This window comes from Pan paniscus, chromosome 10 (genome assembly GCF_029289425.2).
Source record: "Pan paniscus chromosome 10, NHGRI_mPanPan1-v2.0_pri, whole genome shotgun sequence".
Lineage (NCBI taxonomy): Eukaryota > Metazoa > Chordata > Mammalia > Primates > Hominidae > Pan > Pan paniscus.
The window spans coordinates 109,937,418-109,957,312 of record NC_073259.2 but is presented as its reverse complement, the minus strand read 5'-3'; the positions used below and the strand labels follow the sequence as shown (position 1 = coordinate 109,957,312).

Below are 19,895 nucleotides of genomic sequence, written 5' to 3'. Positions count from 1 at the left end.
GCTAATTTTTTGTATGTGTTGTAGAGACAGGGTTGCACCATATTGCCCATGGCTGGTCTCAAACACCCGGACTCAAGTGATCAGCCCACTTCAGCCTCCCAAAGTGCTGGGATTACAGGCATAAGGCACCACACCCGAGTGCAAATCTAAACTAATTTTTTGAGATTAGCTTTTATTTGTCCTTCCTTTTGATATGTTTTTGTTAATGGTTTCAGAATAAGAAATATCACTTTATGCTATCCTAACTTGTTATATCTCACGGTGGTTGGTCCCATGTTTTTATTTTGTATTTATTTATTTATTTTTTTTTTTGAGAAAGAGTCTCGCTCTATCACCAGGCTGGAGTGCAGTGGCACAATCTCGGTCCACTGCAACCTCCACCTCCGGGTTCAAGCGATTCTTCTGCCTCAGCCTCCTGAGTAGCTGGGACTACAGGCACATGCCACCACGCCCAGCTAATTTTTGTATTTTTAGTAGAGATAGGGTTTCACAATGTTGGCCAGAATGGTTGCGATCTCTTGACCTCGTGATCCGCCTGCTTTGGCCTCCCAAAGTGCTGGGATTACAGGCGTGAGTGAGCCACTGCGCCCGGCCTCATGTTTTTAATTTAATTTTCTGATAGGAAACATTCATGCGGGGCGCAGTGGCTCACGCCTGTAATCCCAGCACTTTGGGAGGCCGAGGTGGGCGGATCATGAAGTCAGGAGATCGAGACCACCCTGGCTAACATGGTGAAACCCCGTCTCTACTAAAAATACAAAAAAATCAGCCAGGTGTGGTGGCACGTGCCTGTAATCCCAGCTACTCAGGAGGCTGAGGCAGGAGAATCGCTTGAACCCGGGAGGCGGAGGTTGTGGTGAGCCGAGATCATGCCATTGTACTCCAGCCTGGGCAACAAGAGTGAAACTCCATCTCAAAAAAAAAAAAAAAAAACCTATTCATTTGGCTAAAAAATAAAACAAAAAAGTATGCCTTATAATCATCCTTTTTCCCCATCTGCCAATGTCTCACTGACCTTGACCTACTCCTCCCTCCATCACACACAGATAAACCACTTTTATTAGTTTCTTTATGCAAGCTAATGCAAATATATATTATTTTTCTCCTCTTTTTTCTTAACTAACGAGAGCATAGGTTGTTCTGCATCTTGCTTTTTCCCATGTAACAATGTATCTTGGAGATTTTTCCATATAAGTGTATTGACGTAAAAATCTGCTAGGTACAGAGAGCTTTCACTTGAAGTATCCTTTAATAAATAAACCATATTTATTTAGGCAATTCTCTACTGATAGTCATTTGTAGTTTCCAATCTTTTGTTATTCAAAGCAATGCCCTGAGTAACTTTGCAGAAATGCCATTCTTCACATGGGCATGTACACCTATAGGATAAATTTCAAAAAAAAAAAAAAAAAAGGCTGTTGCATCAAATGATGGGGGGGTGTGTGTGTATCTGTCATTTCCATAGATATTGCCCAAGTCCCACCATGGAGACTGAAATCAATTCACGTTCCTGTAAGCAATGTATGAGAGAGACTGTTTCCCCATATTCTCACCAGTACTAGTATCAAACATTTGGGTTTCTGCTAACCCAGTAGATCACAACTGGCATCAGTGAGTTTTAATTTGAATATTTATTCCTATTCATAAAGTTGAGTATCTTTTCATATGTCTAAGAGCCATTTGCCAATTTATCCAATATGCTGAAGAATAACAATGTTACAAGGAGAAAGTATCTGATAAGGAAGCTGATTCTAAATGTCATACTGGGGAGAGGTCCTCCTTATGGTTGTGGCTCTTATTTAAAGTGTTCAACTGTGCTAAAAACATTAGACCATCAGGGGCCGGGCGCGGTGGCTCACGCCTGTAATCCCAGCACTTTGGGAGGCTGAGGCGGGCGGATCACAAGGTCAGGAGATCGAGACCATCCTGACTAACACGGTGAAACCCCGTCTCTACTAAAAAAATACAAAAAATTAACCGGGCGGGGTGGCGGGCGCCTGTAGTCCCAGCTACTCGGGAGGCTGAGGCAGGAAAATGGCGTGAACCCGGAGGCGGAGCTTGCAGTGAGCCGAGATCACGCCACTGCACTCCAGCCTGGGAAACTCTGTCACAAAAATAAATAAATAAATAAATAAAAAATAAAAAAAAAAATTAGACCATCAGAATGACTGAACAATGTTAGAATGTAAAAGGAAACTCATCCTAAGGACTTTCAAATCACTGACTAGCCACCAAACAGAATGGCCATGTCAAGCTTTTCCTTAAGGGATCTGCCCTGTCCTGGGGTAAAGAGTGAGTACCCAAGAAATATTCATTCAGCAAATATTGAGAGCTTTCATGGACCTTACAATCCAGTGAAGGGAGACAGAAAATAAACATAATAAATAAGTTAAATCACATGATTTGTTAGAAGGTGATACGTGCTGTGGTGAATAATAAGACTGGATAGGGAGACCAGTAGTGGTCAGGTGCAATTTTTAAAAAGGGTGATCAGGGCAGGTCTCATCAAGATGATAACATTTGAACAAAGGAGGTAAGTGAAAAAGTCTGCAGGAAGGTAACATTTGAAAAGAGGTAAGTGAAAAATAGCTGCAGGGAGAACACCTGGCAGAGGGAACAGCCACTGCAAAGGTCTTGAGAAGGACGGGTGCTTGATGTGTTTAAGACACAAGGCCAGCGTGGTTGAAGGGAAGTACAAAGAGTAGGGGTAGAGGAGAGGAGGAGGTGATGAGCTAAGAGATACCTTCAGCCTGGCATGGGGGTGCACACTTTTAATCCCAAGTACTCAGGAGGCTGAGGTCAGGGGATTGCTTGAGCCATGGAGTTCGAGACCAGCCTGGGCAACATAGCAAGACCCCATCTCCAAAAAAAACACAACAAAAAAAGAGATAAGGTTGAATATTTCAGGGCCAGTGGATAAATGTAGAGTTATCACTTCTCTATGTCTGGTTCTTTCATTTTTTTGAGAAAGAGTCTCACTCAGTCACCCAGACTGGAGTGCAGTGGCACAATCTTGGTTCACGGCAACCTCTGCCTCCCTGATTCAAGCGATTGTCATGCCTCAGCCTCCTGAGTAGCTGGGATCACAGGAATGTGCCACCACGCTCAGCTAATTTTATATATTTTTAGTAGAGACTGCACCCAGCCTTCTTCTCTATGTGTGGTTCTTATCCACATCTTGTTGCTGCACCAAGAACTTCTTTTCTAGGAGCGGGCAGAGGCAATCCAGTGCTCCGGCTGCTCAGGTAAGCAGAGAGCAAACAACCTAAAAGACCCAGGCACACATGGGCAATCAGTACAAATGTTTGTTGTGTGTTGGCTGAGAACTCCTGGCAACAAGGGGGCATGCCTTTTTCTCCTGTAATTCTGCTTTTCCTGAAGGCTTCCTTGTTAAATTTTAAACCCCTTCCTTGTAGGGTCTGTGATTTGAGCATCTCATAAGTGGTTCACCTTGTCAGCTTATTTTCCCATTTCTGAATGTCTCCCATTTCAAGTTCACCTTGGAGTGATATTAATCACAACTACATCAGACACCTCTATGAACATTCAAAACCTGCCTTTGACAGCCTGGCCAATGAATATCACGTATTATCTGTCCTCAACCTTCAGATCTGGGACAAACATGACTACTGTTTTCTCAATAAGAAACACTGCAGGCTGGGTGTGGTGGCTCACGCCTGTAATCCCAACACTTTAGGAGGCTGAGGCAGGTGGATCATCTGAGGTCAGGAGCTTGAGACCAGCCTGGCCAACATGGTGAAACCCCGTCTCTACTAAAAATACAAAAATATTAGCTGGGCGTGGTGGCAGGTGCCTGTAATCCCAGCTACTTGGGAGGCTGAGTCAGGAGAATTGCTTGAACCGGGAGGTGGAGGTTGCACTGAGCCGAGATTGCACCATTGCACTCCAGCCTGGGCGACAGAGCAAGACTCTGTCTTAAGAAAAAAAAAAAAAAAAAGGAAGCATTGCAGGACACAGCAAGATGCCATCTCTACAAATACAAAAAAAAAAATTAAAAATTAGCTGGGCATGGTTGTGCATGCCTATCTACGGTCCCCAGCTATTCAGGAGGCTGAGGTGGGAGGATCAATGGAGCCCAGGAGGTTGAGGCTGCAGTGAGCTGTGATCCCACCACCACACCACAGACTGGGCAACAGAGCGAGACTTTGTCTGAAAAAACAAACAAACAAACAAAAGAAGCAGCACTGCAGGTAGAGCAGCTCTTTACCTTTTTTTTTTTTTCTGAGATGGAGTCTCACTCTGTCACCAGGCTGGAGTGCAGTGGCTCTGTCTCGGCTCACTGCAACCTCTGCCTCCCGGGTTCAAGCAATTCTGCCTCAGCCTCCCGAGTAGCTGGGACTACAGGCGCGCACCACCACGCCCAGCTAATTTCTGTATTTTTAGTAGAGATGAGGTTTTACCATGTTGGCCAGGACGGTCTTGATCTCTTGACCTCATGATCCGCCAGCCTCGGCCTCCCAAAGTGCTGGGATTACAGGCGTGAGCCACTGTGCCCAGCTGAGCAGGTCTTTACTTTTACACAAGTCTAGAAGGATCTATCCTGCTTCAGAAGCAAGATGATGGCACTTGGACCTGAGATGTGCCATGAGAAACCAAGCCTAGGTTTCTTCCAAGCATAATACCAGATGGGAGGGCCAGGCGTGGTGGCTCACGCCTGTAATCCCAACACTCTGGGAGGCCAAAGCAAGGAGAATGCTTGAGCCCAGGAGTTTAAGACCAGCCTGGGCAATATAGTGAGACTTTGTCTCTACTGAAAATAAAAAATAATAACAATAAATGGAAAAAACCGAAAGGCCAGATGAGAACATCTTGATATACATAACATCTCTTCTTTCATAGGCAAAAACCACCATCATTACTGCAAATTTGCACTATTCTACCTATTGCTCTATTCCCTGCATCTTTTAAATGCTAGTTCCCTGGGAACACTGGCTCACACCTGTAATCCTAGCATTTTGGGAGGCCAAGGCAAGAGGATCATTTGAGGTCAGGAATTTGAGACCAGCCTGACCAACATAGTGAAACCCTGTCTCTACTAAAAATACAAAAAAATTAAGCCAGGTGTGGTGGTGCACGCCTGTAATCTCAGCTACTCGGGAGGCTGAGGCAGGAGAATCGCTTGAACCCGGGAGGCAGAGGTTGCGGTGAGCCGAGATTGTGTCACTGCACTCCAGCCTGGGCGACAGAACAAGACTCTGTCTCAAAAAAATAAAAAAAATTTTAAAAAATGCTAGTCCCCTCTTGCTCGATCTTTGTTTCCCCTTTCTCCACACTCCTCACCCCCACCCCAAAAAAAAGGAAACAAACAAACAAACAAACAAAAAAACACAGAACATTGCTCACCAGACAGAATGGCTGCAGGGAAGAAGACGCCCTACATTTTCTATCATAGCAGTAACAAACCTTGGGTGTCACCAACCTTATCATCCGTTCACCAACCAATGCCTGTCCAGAGGGGTGACACTACTTAGATAAGGATGGATGGTTCTAACGTTTAAAGAATCCTGCCACTATGAGAAAGGCACTGAGCTGGAACCCACATAGGAGGATCAGACCACTGTCCCTGGCACTGAAGTGCCCCTCAGGAAAGGTAGAGGCCAAAGCACAGGAAAAGTGAATGGGTAAAATAACACAAAAGATGTCACAAGTTGTTGACAAGTTGAGGACTTTGGGGTCACGGTGCCCAGAGGTGTCTGGTGCAGCTCCAGAGAATTTAAGCCAGACTCCCAGAGACCTGGGGGCAGCACAGTGTTGCTTTCTGCATGGCCGGGTGTGAATTCTGCTCCTACCATTAACTAGTGTGACATCAGTGTCACGTTGATGATATTTCATCAACTTTACACCACCGCTCGCTTGCGGGAATAATAAGCCCAAACATCCACTTCAAGGGATGTTGGGATGCAGAAGTGAAAATAGTGGCTGTTTAGCATATACCTGGATCTACCTCTTGTATAATATATGTCATCTATCAGAACCCATCTTGTTTCAATATCGCCTAAGAACGTCCTGCTGAGATTCTGTCCCATACCCAGAATGAAAGCTCTACCATCTATCCTGAACCTCTCCTTGCTGCCACCCTGTTCCATGCTCCGGGTGCAGGCAGAAGTGCTCAGCGCCGCACCCGCTGCCTCCCTAAACATCCCAGGCTATCGGGAGCACCTCTCCTCCTGCTCCCACCTCTGCCTGACCACACGACGCCCCAAGCTGGGTCCGGACGCCTTCCCTCCCCGTCGGCAGCGCTCCCTGTGGTCCCTGTGCCTGCTCCTGGGGCCCTGACGCCCACCCTGCCACTCACCTGATATACGGGAGGAAGGGGTTGACGTGCCCGGAGAGCACGGCGACCACGTAGGAGATAATGAAGGCGGCTGACGACCAGGTCACCAAGAGGAAGGGGACGAAAGCCATTCCCCTCAGGAAGCACAGCATCGCGCCGCCGCCGCCGCCGACGGAGTGCTGCGCCCAGCGGGGCCGGGCGCCGGGTTGCTCCGGGCTGCCTGGAGGCGGCGGCCGGGCGCGTACACTCACGGACGGTGGGAGGGGAGGCTCCGCGACGGCCGGGGCAGGCCCAGCCCCGGAGGGAGGGGAAGCGCGAGGAGCGGAGCGAGGCTGCGGGCGGCGAGGCTGCCGGGCCAGAGTGGGTGGGGCGCGGGCTGCCCGGGCTTGTTGCGAAACGAGTGAAGTCACAAAGCGGCCCGGCAGGGTCGGAGGCGCCGGGCGAGCTCCAAGCGGACGCGACTACGGAGCCGCCGGAGGGGACGCGGGGGTCGGGTTCCTTTCGCTTTTGGTTCGGACACTCGGCGGAGGCCGGGTTGGGCGCGGACGGGCGGCGTGGGGTCACTGGCGGGGACGCCCGCTCTGGCCTTCCCACTCTGGCCCTACCGCGCTGGCTCTTGCGCAACTCTGGAGAAAAGGATTTATTTCTCCCAACCCCTCCCTCCCGGGGGATTTCCGGAGTGCCGGGCCTCGCACCCCGAGGGCGCCCCCTCCGAGGTCCCGCCGCCGGCGCTTCGCAGCAGTGAGAGTGGCCACCGCGTGGTGACACCCACGCCATCCGGTCGCGCTGCTGCTGCGGGGGTCGGGCAGAAGTGTTCAATGAGGTTCGCCAGGTCGCGGGGCGCAGATGTGGCTCCCACCTCAATGGTGAACACCCGAAAACCCAGACAGGGTGGGAACGGGTGGGGTGGAGAGTACGCGGGTGGGGTGCGGGGCAGGCGGGTGGGACTGCGCGCCCACGGAGCCGGGAGGCCCATTGTGCTGCTTTCCAGGAGAGCGCAACTGGAGAATATTTCCTGGAAATAAGATTTCCCAGGCCGGGCGCCGTGAATAGCCATCACTTTGGGAGGCATCCAAAAGCCATCACCCCTGGAATGCCACCACTTTGGGAGGCCGAGTTGGGAGGATCGCTTGAACCCAAGAACTAGAGATCAGCCTGGGTAACATAGCGAAACCCCTCTTCTACAAAAAAAAAAAAAAAAAAAAACGAAAAAGAAAAAAAGCCCGTTCCAGTTACTCAGGAGACTGAGTTGGGATGATCACTTGAGCCTTGGGGGTCGAGGCTGCAGTGAGCCTTTATCACACCACTTCACTCGGCCTGGGTGACAGAGCAAGACCTTGTCTCAAAAAACAAAAAACAAAAACAAAAACAAACAAACAAAAAACTCCCCTCCGGGTTCTGGAGTAGCCCAGACTCAGAGCCTTGGCCTAAGATGATTAATGGTGACTTGATACATTTCAAGCCCTGTGAAAGGGATTTGTGTTCTGGAGGCACTTATAATATAAGCACATGATTTTGATAGTTTAGGGAGTCTGAGCCCAACATATGTGGCCAAAATTGTTGGGTCATTGGTGACCAAAGATAGGTTCCTTTCAGCCACAAACACATTTCATGGGCGCCATGCTAGGCTACAAAGATGAAATAGTAATAGTACCCTCAGGACGAGGACACTCATAGATCAAAATAACAAAATTAGGCCAGGCGTGGTGGCTCATGCCTGTAATCCTAGCACTTTGGGAGGCCAAGGTGGGTGGATCACCTGAGGTCAGGAGTTCGAGACCAGCCTGGCCAACATGGTGAAACCCCATCTCTACTAAAAATACAAAAAATTAGTCAGGCACCATGGCTCACGCCTGTAATCCCAGCTACTCAGGAGAATCGCTTGAACCTGGGAAGTGGAGGTTTTCTCAGTGAGCTGAGATCACACCACTGCACTTCAGCCTAGGTGAGAGAACGAGACTCTGTCTCAAAAATATAAATAAATAAAAACAAAATTATGTTATGTGGTTTATTAAATGGAAAGGAGAGGATTTTAAAAAGTAGAGACATGCCCAGAGCTGAGGGCCAGGGACCTGGGCTCAGAGGAAGGACCACGGAGGTTTTCTGACAGATGACATCAGAGTTTTCAAAAGGAAGTAATTACTAACCAGGCAAAGAAAAATAAGATTAGCATTCCAGGCCCAGAAAACAACTGGAGGAAATGCATACACAGAGCTTGCTTCCCTGGGACTATGAAAGCACTTAAATAAGTGTGAGGCAGCAAATGGAGAGAGGAACAAAGAGGCAAAGTCACCAGAGTCCTGCTGAGAATCTTGGATTATTTTTGGTATTAAGGAGAAAGTAGGAACATGGGCAGACTAGTATTTCAAGAGATCACTGTGGCCGTGGAGTGAGTGCCCGCCATACAAAACAAAATAGAAAATTTAAAATAAGGCTTTTTAAAAACCACAAAAGCTGGCCAGGCATGGTAGCTCACAGTTCTGTAATCCCGGCGCTTTGGGAGGCCGAAGCCTGGACAATATAGTGAGACCCGCAACCATATCTACAAAAAATTTAAAAATTAGCTGGGTGTGGTGTTGCATAACCTGTGGTTCCAGCTACATGAGAGGCTTAGGTGGGAGGCTCACTTGAGCCCGGAGTTCGAGGCTGCAGTGAGCTATGATCACACCACTGAACTCCAGCCTGGATCACAGATCGAGACTCTATTTCAAAAACAAATAAAAATTTAAAAATGGTCAGGTGCAGTGTAATCCCAGCACTTTAGGAGGTTGAGGCAGGCACATGACCTGAGGTCAGGAGTTCGAGACCAGCCTGGCCAATATGATGAAGCCCCATCTCTACTGAAAATACAAAAATTAGCTGGGCATGGTGGTGCTCGCCTGTAATCCCAGCTACTCGTGAAGCTAAGGCATGAGAATCGCTTGAACCTGGGAGGCAGAGATTGCAGTTGAGCTGAGATTGCAGCCACTGCACTCCAGCCTGGGTAATAGAGCGAGACCCTGTCTTTAAAAAAAAAAAAAATGGCCAGGCACAGTGGCTCACGCCTGTAATTCCAGCACTTTGAGAGGTGGAGGCCAGTGGACCATGAGGTCAGGAGTTTAAGACCAGCCTGGCCAACATGGTGAAACCCCGTCAATGCTAAAAAATACAAAAATTAGCCAGGCATGGTGGCGGGCACCTGTAATCCCAGCTACTCAGGAGGCTGAGGCAGGAGAACTGCTTGAACCCAGGAGGCAGAGGTTGCAGTGAGCGGAGACCGTGACATTGCACTCCAGCCTGGGCAACAGATAGAGACTATGTCTCTAAATAAATAAATAAATTTTAAAAATAAAAAATAAAAATCACAAAAGTTAGCAACCATGGTTTCATTGTAATCTCTACCTAGGTTTCTGTGTTCTGAAAATCACTCTATTCCTTCCCTTTTTCCTTTCGTGCCCTACTACTGATTCATCAGACTAAAAAAAAAAAACTCTCCCTAAGCAAAGAAATTATAATATCAAAGGGAATTCACCTGATCATCTTACCCTTCTGCTGCTTATGTAATTTCCTTAATTAAGCAATTCAATTGGCTAATCACTTTTAACCCAGATATAAGAATTGTCTGGCCGGGCGCGGTGGCTCACACCTCTAATCCCAGCACTTTGGAAGGCCGAGGCTGGCGGATCACGAGGTCTGGAGATCAAGACCATCCTGGCTAACACGGTGAAACCGCGTCTCTACTAAAAATACAGAAACAAAATTAGCCGGGCGTGGTGGCGGGCGCATATAGTCCCAGCTACTCGGGAGGCTGAGGCAGGAAAATGGCGTGAACCCGGGAGGCAGAGCTTGCAGTGAGCCGAGATCGCGCAACTGCACTCCAGACTGGACGACAGAGCAAGACTCTGTCTCAAAAAAAAAAAAAAAAAAAAAAAAATCTGAGGCCGGGCATGGTGGCTCACGCCTGTAATCCCAGCACTTTGGGAGGCCAAGGCGGGCGGATCACCTGAGGTCAGGAGTTCGAGACCAGCCCAGCCAACATGGTGAAACCTCATCTCTACTAAAAATACAAAAATCAGCCGGGTGTAGTGGTGGGCCCCTGTAATCCCAGCTACTCGGGAGGCTGAGGCGGGAGAATCGCTTGAGCCCGGGAGGCGGAGGTTGCAGTGAGCCGAGATCATACCACTGCACTCCAGCCTGGGCAACAAAGAGCAAAACTCAGTCTCAAATAAAAAAAGAGTTGTCTGACTATAGAGCTAACAAGAATTTGTCACTTAAGATGAGTATGTATACACAAGAGCAGAGTACGAGTCTGAGGCGGAGGGAATCATGGCAAGCCAAGCGTTTAGAAAGTTTCTTCCACTCCTTGACCGAGTTTTGGTTGAAAGGCGTGCTGCTGAAACTGTAACCAAAGGAGGCATTATGCTTCCGGAAAAATCTCAAGGAAAAGTATTGCAAGCAAGAGTAGTCGCTGTTGGATGGGGTTCTAAAGGAAAGGGTAGAGAGATTCAACCAGTTAGCGTGAAAGTTGGAGATAAAGTTCTTCTCCCAGAGTATGGAGGCACCAAAGTAGTTCTAGATGACAAGGATTATTTCCTATTTAGAGATGGTGACATTCTTGGAAAGTACGTAGACTGAAATAAGTCACTATTGAAATGGCATCAACGTGAAGCTGCCCATTCTACTGAAGTTCTGAAATCTTTCATCATGTAAATAATTTCCATATTTTTCTTTTATAATAAACTAATGACATCCAGTGTCTCCAAAATTGTTTCCTTGTACTGATATAAACATTTCCAAATAAAAATATGTAAATGAGTGTAAAAAAAGAGTATGTATACATATATATTTAAAATAAATACACTATAAATGTAAAATTTCTGGCTTTTTTCTTACTTTTTTTTTTTTTTTAGAGAGTCTCACTCTGTCACCCAGGCTGGAGTGCAGTCGTGCGATCTTGGCTCACTGCAACCTCTGCCTCCCGGGTTCAAGCAATTCTTGTTCCTCAGCCTCCCAAGTAGCTGGGACTACAGGCATGCACCACCATGCCCAGCTAATTTGTTGTTGTTGTTGTTGTTGTTGTTGTTGTTGTTGTTGTTGTTGTTGTTGTTGTTTTGAGGTGGAGTCTCGCTCCCATCATGCAGGCTGGAGTGCAGTGGCACAATCTCTGCTCGCTGCAACCTCCACCTCCTGGGTCCAAGCGATTTTCCTGCCTCAGCCTCCCGAGTAGCTGTGATTACAGGCAAGTGCCACCACCCCCAGTTAATTTTGGATTTTTAGTAGAGATAGGGTTTTCGCCATATTGGTCAGGCTGGTCTTGAACTCTTGACCTCAGGTGATCCACCCACCTCCGCCCCCCAAAGTGCTGGGATTACAGGCTTGAGCCACCCGTGCCCAGCCAAGCCATTGATCTTAGGAGTAGTTTAGGGATGGTCAATCTTGTAGCCTCCAGCGGCATGACTCCTAAACCATAATTTTTAATCTTTTGAGTAATTTGTTAGTCCTACAAAGGCAGTCTAGGCCCCAGGCAAGAAGGGGGTTTATTTCAGGAAAGGGCTGTTATTGTCTTTGTTTCAAACTATAGTCTATAAACTAAGTTCCTCCCAAAGTTTGTTCGGCCTATGCCCAGGAATGAACAAGGACAGCTTGGAGGTTAGAAGCAAGATGGAATTGGTTAGGTCAGATCTCTTTCACTGTTTGTTATAATTTTGCAATGGCAGTTTCAGAGTCACATGATTTTTTTTTGTTCTCCAGTGCATATAGAATTTATATTTACATTATAATCTATTACGTGCACAATAGCATTATGTCTTTAAAAACCATGTACAGACCTTAATTTAAAAATATGGCCAGGCACAGTGGCTCATGGCTGTAATTCCAGCACTTTGGGAGGCCAAGGAAGAAGGATCACTTGAACTCAGGAGTTTGAGACCAGCTTGAACAACATAGTGAAACCTCATCTCTACAAAAAAATCAAAAAATTAGCTAGGTATGGTCATGCACACCTGTGGTCCCAGCTACTTGGGAGGCTGAGGTGGGAGGACTGCTTGAGCCCATGAGGTCAAGGCTGTAGTGAGCCATAGTTGTACCACTGCATTCCAGCCTGGGTGACAGAGAGACCCTGACTCAAAAAAAAAAAAAACAAAAAACAAAAAACAAACAAACAAAAAAACAAAATAGTGCTTGCTTTGGCAGCACATAAACTAAAATTGGAACAATACAGAGAAGATTATCATGGCTGCTTAAAAAATATATTACAAAATAATTTTTAAAAAAACTTTATTGACTGGGCTCAGTGGCTAACACCTGTAATCCTAGCACTTTGGGAGCCCAAGGCGGGCAGATCACAAGGTCAGGAGTTCGAGACCAGCCTGGCCAATATGATAAAACCCTGTCTCTACTAAAAATACAAAAATTAGCCAGGCATGGTGGCGGGCGCCTATAGTCCCAGCTACTCAGGAGGCTGAGGCAGGAGAATTGCTTGAACCCAGGAGGCAGAGGTTGCAGTAAGCCAAGATTGCACCACTGCACTCTAGCCTGGGCGACAGAGCAAGACTCTGTCTCAAAAAAAAAAAAAAAAAAACTTTTATTGGTGGCAGGGCATGGTGGCTCATGCCTGTAATCCCAGCACTTTGGGAGGCTGAGGCAGAAGTATGGCTTGAGGCAAGGAGTTCAAGACCAGCCTGGGCAACATAGTGAGGTCTTCATCTCTACGGGGAAAAAAAAAGATAAATATGTATTTTTAAAAATACTTTATTGCAAAACATTGCTAATCATCATCTGAGCCTTCAGCAAGTCATAACCTTTTTGCTGTTGGAGTGTTTTCCTCGATGTTGATAGCTGCTGACTTAGGGTGGTGGTTGCTGAAGGGTGGGGTGGCTGTGGCAATTTCTTAAAATAAGACAGGGAAAATTGACTCTTCCTTTTACAAAAGATTTCTCTGTAGCATGCAACTCTGACAGCATTTTACCCACAGCACAACTTCTTTAAAAATTGGAGTTAATTCTCTCAAGCTCTACTGTTTCTTTATCAATTAAGTTTATGGAATATTCTTTTTTTTTTTTTTTGAGACAGAGTCTCACTCTGTCGCCCAGGCTGGAGTGCAGTGACCCCATCTCGGCTGACTGCAAACTCCGCCTCCTGGGTTCACGCCATTCTCCTGCCTCAGTCTCCCGAGTAGCTGGGACTACAGGCGCCCGCCACCACGCCCGGCTAATTTTTCGTATTTTTAGTAGAGACTGGGTTTCATCATGTTAACCAGGATGGTCTCGATCTCCCGACGTCGTGATCCGCCCGCCTCGGCCTCCCAAAGTGCTGGGATTACAGGCGTGAGCCACTGTGCCCGGCCAAGTTTATGGAATATTCTAAATCCGTTGTTGTCATTTCAACAATGTTAACAACATCTTCAAAAGGAGTAGACTCCACCTCAAGAAACCATTTTCTTTGTTCATCCATAAGAAGTAAGTATGGCTGGGTGCAGTGGCTCACACCTGTAATCCCAGCATTTTGGGAGGCCGGGGCAAGCAGATCACCTGAGGTCAGGAGTTCAAGACTAGCCTGGCCAACATGGAGAAACCCCATCTCTACTAAAAATACAAAAATTAGCTGGGTGCAGTGGCATGCGCCTGTAATCCCAGCTGTTCAGGAGGCTGAGGCAGGAGAATTGCTTGAACCAGGGAGGCAGAGATTGTGGTGAGCTGAGATCACACTACTGCACTCCAGCCTGGGTGACAGAGTGAGACTCCATCTCAAAAAAAAAAAAAAAAAAGTAACTCCTTGTCTGTTTACCTTTTATCATGAGATTGCTGCAATTCAGTCACATCTTCAGGCTCTACTTCTAATTTTAGTTATTTTGCTATTTCCACAATGGAGGAGTTACGTCCTCCACTGAAGTCTTGAACCCCTAAAAGCCATCCATGAGGGTTGGAATCAAGTTCTTTTAAACACCCATTAATGTTAATATTTTGACCTCCTCCCATGAATCATGAATGTTCTTAATGGAGTCTAGAATGATGAATCCTTTCCAGAAGGTGAATCCTTTGCCGAGATCCATCAGAGGAATCACTGTCTATGGAAGGTATAGCCTCATGAAATGTATTTCTACAATAAGACTTGAAAGTTAGGGGCTGGGCATGGTGGCTCACACATGTAATCCCAGCACTTTGAGGCAGGAAGATTGCTTGAGCTCAGGAGTTCAAGGCCAGCCTGGGCAACATGGAGAAACCCCATATCTACAAAAAATTTTAAAAAATTAGTTGGGCATGGTGGCATGTACCTGTAGTCCTAGCTACTTAGGAAGCTGAGGTGGGAGGATAGCTTGAGCCTGGTAGGCAGAAGTTGCAGTGAGCCACAATCACACCACTGCACTCCAGCCTGAGTGTCAGAACAAGACCCTTTCTTAAAAAAAAAAAAAAAAAAAAAAAAAAGAAAGTTGAAATTACTCCTTGATCCATGGGCTGCAGAACGGTTGTGTTGGCAGGCATAAAAACAACATTAATCTCCTTGTACATCTCCACCAGAGCTCTTGTGTGACTAGGTGCATTGTCAATGAGCAGTAATATTTTGAAATAAATCTTCTGAGCAGTAGGTCTCAAAAGTGGGCTTAAAATATTCAGTAAATCATGCTGTAAACAGATGTGCTGTCATCCACATGTTGTTATTCATTTATAGAACACAGACAGTGCAGATTTAGTGTAATTCTTTTTTTTTTTTTTTTTTTTGAGATGGAGTCTCGCTCTGTCACCCAGGCTGGAGTGCAGTGATGGGACCCCGGCTCACTGCAACCTCTGCCTCCTGGGTTCAAGCAATTCTCCTGCCTCAGCCTCCCAAGTAGCTGGGATTACAGGCACGCGCCACCACGCCCAGCTAATTTTGTATTTTTAGTGGGGATGGGGTTTCACCATGTTGGCCAGGCTGGTCTCGAACTCCTGACCTTGTGATCCCCCCCACCTCGGCCTCCCAAAGTGCTGGGATTACAGGCGTGAGCCACCATGCCTGGCCCTTTTTTTTTTTTTTTTTTAATTTGAGACAGAGTCTCGCTCTATTGCCCAAACTAGAGTGCACTGGCATGATCTCGGCTCACTGCAACCTTTGCCTCCCAGGTTCAAGTGATTCTCCAGCCTCAGTCTCCTGAGTAGCTGAGATTACAGGCACACACCACTACACCCATCTAATTTTTATTTTTAGTAGAGACTGGGTTTCGCCATGTTAGCCAGGCTGGTCTTGAACTCCTGACCGCAGGTGATCCGCTGCCTCGACCTCCCAAAGTACTAGGATTACAGGCATAAGCGACCATGCCCAGCCTCATGTCTTTACTTCTATATGTTTTTATTCACAGGCGGTAAAAACCTCAATTATCTCTCCATTCAAAAAGTTGGAATATCTCCTCTCTCTCTCTCTTTTTTTTTTTTTTGAGACGGAGTCTCACTCTGTCGCCCAGGCTGGGGTGCAGTGGCATGATCTCACCTCACTGCAACCTCCGCCTCCCAGGTTCAAGAGATTCTCCTGCCTCAGCCTCCCGAGTAGCTGGGATTACAGTCGCCTGCCATCACACTTGGCTAATGTTTGTATTTTTAGTAGAGATGGAGTTTTACCATGTTGGCCAGGCTAGTCTCAAACTCCTGACCTCAGGTGACCCACCTGCCTCAGCCTCCCAAAGTGCTGGGATTACAGCCATGAGCCACCATGCCTGGCCAATCCCCTCTCTTAGAGTGTGGACTAAAGCTGGGGATGGTGGCTCATGCCAGGAGTTCAAGACCAACCTGGACAATATAGTGAAAACCCACCTCTACAAAAAATACAACAAATTGGCTAGGCATGGTGATACACACCTGTAGTTCCAGCTACTCAGGAGGCTGAGCTGGGAGGATTACCTGAACCCAGAGGCAGAGGTTGCAATGAACTGTGCTCACACCACTGCACTCCAGCCTAAGTGACAGAGTGAAACTCTGTCTGAAATAAATAAATAAAATGTAAAAAAATAATAAAAAGGAGTGTGGACTAAGTGATTTGCTTCTGAAGACTTGAATATGGAAAGAGAAAAAAAGATCTTTGCAGGAGAAATATGGTAGACACCAATTTAACAAGCTGATTAAAGTTAACATTGAAACCACCATTGCAAAATTATAACTGAGCTGACCTAACCAACTCCATTTTGCTTCCAACCTCCAAACTGTCCTTGTTCATTCCTGGGCGTAGGCTGAACTACCTTTGGGAGGAACTTACTTATAGTTATGGTTTAAAACAAAGATAAGCCAGGCATGGTGGCTCACGCCTATAATCCTAGCACTTTGGGAGGCCGAGGCGGGCGGATCACCTGAGGTCAGGAGTTTGAGACCAGCCTGACCAACATGGCAAAACCCTGTCTCTACTAAAAATACAAAAATTAGTCGGGCATGGTGATGGATGCCTGTAATCCCAACTACTCAGGAGGCTGAGGCAGAAGAATTGCTTGAACCTGGGAGGTGGAGGTTGCAGTGAGCTGAGATTGCGCCATTGCACTCCAGCCTGGGTGACAGAAAGAGACTCTGTCTCAAAACAAACAAACAAAAAACAAAACAATCACAAAAAAAACAAAGATGATAACAGCCCTTTCCCAAAACAAACCCCCTTCTTGCCTGGGGACTAGACTGCCTTTGTAGGACTAACAAATTAGCCACAAGATTAGAAATTATGGTTTAGGAATCATGCAGCTGGAGGCTCCAAGATTCTGACCCTCCCTACACTGTTCCTAATGAAGCAGGATATTTCCCTGACCCCTTCACGGGACTTGCAACAGGGGTGCCTTGTTTACTTAGCCCACCACTCTCAACTCCTTGCAGGAGGAAGCACACAAGCGAGCAAGGCAGGAATTGGAGTGCACAAGCACTGGAATTGGCTGGCTGCTTCAGCACCAGTGGAATCAAACTCCACTCACGCAGGCCCATTGTGTTCCACCCCTTGCGGGAGGGAGCACACAGGTGAATGGGTGCAGGAGCCAGAGTGAGTGCTTTTGGGCACCAGCAGTAGTGAAGTTTGTGCAGGCCCCTCAGCAGTGTCCAGGCAGGGGTACCTGCAACTTCCAAAGCCCCAGGGGGCGGGTTACAGTGCTCTTTTAGCTCTGCCATCCATCAGCAACTTTGTTAACAGCTCAGTGGGCCCGCTGCCCTTTCGTGTAGGCAGCTGCCCTCTGCCAGCAAGGGCTAAGGGCCGATAGACAGCCTTTTGAATCCGCACTTGTGGCTCCTGAGCTCTTGTCCAGAGTCCAGGAGAAACGAGGTCACATAAACGAATTGAAGGATGTTCATGCAGGGGATTTTATGACGGATTAAAGTGGCTTATAGCGGGAAGGGGAGCTGAAAAAAAAGATAGAGTGGGTAGGTAATCTTCCCCTGAAGTCAGCTGTCTCTGGCCGGATTGTTCTCCGAAGTTATGCCATCAAACTGTCCCTCTGAAGTCAAGTCACTTCTCTCCAACGTCCAGCCATAGTTCCCAGTGTCCAGCTGCTTCTCCTTTCTGAAGGTGAGTCTGGGGTATTTATAGGCACAGGCTAGGGTAGGGCGGGGTCATAGGTGATTCAGGAAAAGGCAACATTCAAGCGGGAAAACGGGGATATGAGTTCTGACTTTGAGCCGTGGTCTCAGGCTTTTCAGCTTGAGGGTGGGGCTTCACCAGAGACCTGCCCCTGTCTGCCTGGAATTTCTCTGCCTCCTGCCTCTATCATTGTATCACTAAGATCAGTGCTTGAGATATTTTGCAGACCCTGCACTTGATGGATCAGCTGGAACCACCCTAGATGGATGAATTGGCTCATCTGATCTTGCGGCCCCCATCCAGGAACTGACTCAGCACAAGATGACAATTTCAACTTCCCGTGATTTTATCTCTGACCCAACCAATCAGCACTCTTGACTCACTGACCTTCCCCACTCACCAAATTATTCTTAAAAACTCTGATCCCTTGCCAGGCGCAGTGGCTCATGCCTGTAATCCCAGCACTTTGGGAGGCCAAGGCGGGTGGATCACAAGGTCAGGAACTCTAGACCAGCCTGACCAACATGGTGAAACCCCGTCTCTATTAAAAATACAAAAATTAGCTGGGTGTGGTGGCAGGCACCTGTAATCCCAGCTACTTGGGAGGCTGAGGCAGGAGAATCGCTTGAACCAGGGAGGCGGAGGTTGCAGTGAGCTGAGATCGCACCATTGCACTCTAGCCTGGGCAATAAGAGCGAAACTCTGTCTCAAAAAAAGAAAAAAAACAACAAACAACTCTGATCCCTGAATGCTCAGGGAGACTGATCTGAGTAATAATACAACTCCATCTCCCACACAGCTGGCTCTGCATGAATTACTCTTTCTCTATTGCAATTCCCCTGTCTTGATAAATTGGCTCTGTCTAGGCAGTGGACAAGGCAAACCCATTGGGCGGTTACAAATTTGGGGCTCGTCTGGGATTGCCCTGTAATTACCTGCCTGTGGTTCAGTAGCCCCCCTCCAGCAATGGATCCAGAGGCCAGCCCAAGCAGCCACCTAGTTCTCTTGGACTGGGGGCTGACTCTGGTACTCTCTACTGGTGGGACACGGTTGACCCAAAGAGATGAATTTGGCAGGGTGTCTGTTTGTAGCTCCATCATAGGTTGTCTGTTTTGTTTGGCTCCTGGGAGGTCTCACTTGGCTCTCCCTAACTAATAGGAAGATTCCTGATTCTGGAGACTTCTCCTTGATGAGGAAGATTTCAGGGAGATTTCTCAGATGGAGAATAGGATAGTTTGGAAGGGATGATCTTGGAATTCTTGGTTAGGGATCTGATTTGGAAGGCCTTCTGTCTGTCATATCTTTGTGTGTGTTTGTATATGTGGAAGGGATCTCAGAAGGAATTGCTGATGGAAGTCCAGCATGCCTAACTCAGAGAACCCTTCTTATTTGTCTGGTGACATTTGGTGAGCCCTGAAGAAAGTTCAATAGGCCTGTCTCGGGGTGTAATTCTCATAATGTGTGTGTGTGTGTGTGTGTGTGTGTGTGTCACACAGGGTTTCACTCTGTCACCCAGGCTGGAGTGCAGTGGCATGATCTCAGCTAACAACAACCCCTGCTGCCTGGGTTTAAGCAATCCTCAGCCTCTCGAGTAGCTGAAGCTACAGGCATGTGCCACCACACCTGGCTAATTTTTGTATTTTTATTAGAGATGGGGTTTCGTCATGCTAGTCAGGCTGGTCTTCAACTCCTGACCTCAGGGTTTTGCCATGTTAGCCAGGCTGTTCTCGAACTCCCAACCTCAAGTCATCTGCCCGCCTCAGCTTCCCAAAGTACTAGGATTACAGACATGAGCCACTGCGCCTGGCTAATTCTCACAATTTGGAAGGCTAAGGTGGGAGCATCACTGGAGCTCAGAAGTTCAAGCCCATCCTGGGCAACATAGGGAGACCCCTGTATCTACAAAAAAATTTAAAAATTTAGCCAAGTGTAATAGCTGGACCTGAGGTAGGAGGATTGCTTGAACCCAGGGGGATGAAGCTGCAGTTAGCCATGATCTCGCCACTGCACTGCAGCCTGGGCAACAGAGTAAGACCTTGTCTCAAAAACCAAAAATACAATCTCATATAATTTCACACTTCATTAGTGTCTTAGTTTGGGCAGCTATAACAAA

The 19,895-nt window shown here is 47.2% G+C and overlaps 2 protein-coding genes and 1 non-coding gene across 5 annotated transcripts in view; 2 read left to right on the top strand and 1 right to left on the bottom strand.

The window, feature by feature from the left end:
- The window catches only part of DRAM1 (DNA damage regulated autophagy modulator 1), a 50,003-nt gene extending 39,570 nt beyond the window's left edge, over positions 1-10,433 (bottom strand). For all 3 annotated transcript variants that reach the window (XR_010108951.1, XM_003832579.5, XM_034934347.3), the window contains exon 1: positions 6,317-10,433. Coding sequence is in view for 2 of the 3 variants with exons in the window: in XM_003832579.5 (XP_003832627.1) it covers positions 6,317-6,447 (131 nt within the window). In the remaining variant the exon portion in view is untranslated. The remainder of the gene's footprint in view (positions 1-6,316) is intronic.
- Positions 10,434-10,585: 152 nt separating this feature from the next.
- On the top strand, positions 10,586-11,138 carry LOC100986001 (10 kDa heat shock protein, mitochondrial-like). Its single transcript, XM_034935019.3, has one exon. The coding sequence runs from the start codon at positions 10,601-10,603 to the stop codon at positions 10,907-10,909; it is 309 nt and encodes a 102-aa protein (XP_034790910.1). The 5' UTR covers positions 10,586-10,600; the 3' UTR covers positions 10,910-11,138.
- Positions 11,139-12,450: 1,312 nt separating this feature from the next.
- Positions 12,451-12,552, top strand: LOC112436763 (U6 spliceosomal RNA). The gene has a single exon (XR_004665792.1). It is a non-coding gene; the product is annotated as a U6 spliceosomal RNA (small nuclear RNA).
- Positions 12,553-19,895: the final 7,343 nt, after the last annotated feature.

What these genes read in the sequence shown, in the direction of transcription:
- LOC100986001 (XM_034935019.3), top strand. Translation starts at nt 10,601, where the DNA reads ATGGCAAGCCAAGCGTTTAGAAAGTTTCTTCCACTCCTTGACCGAGTT.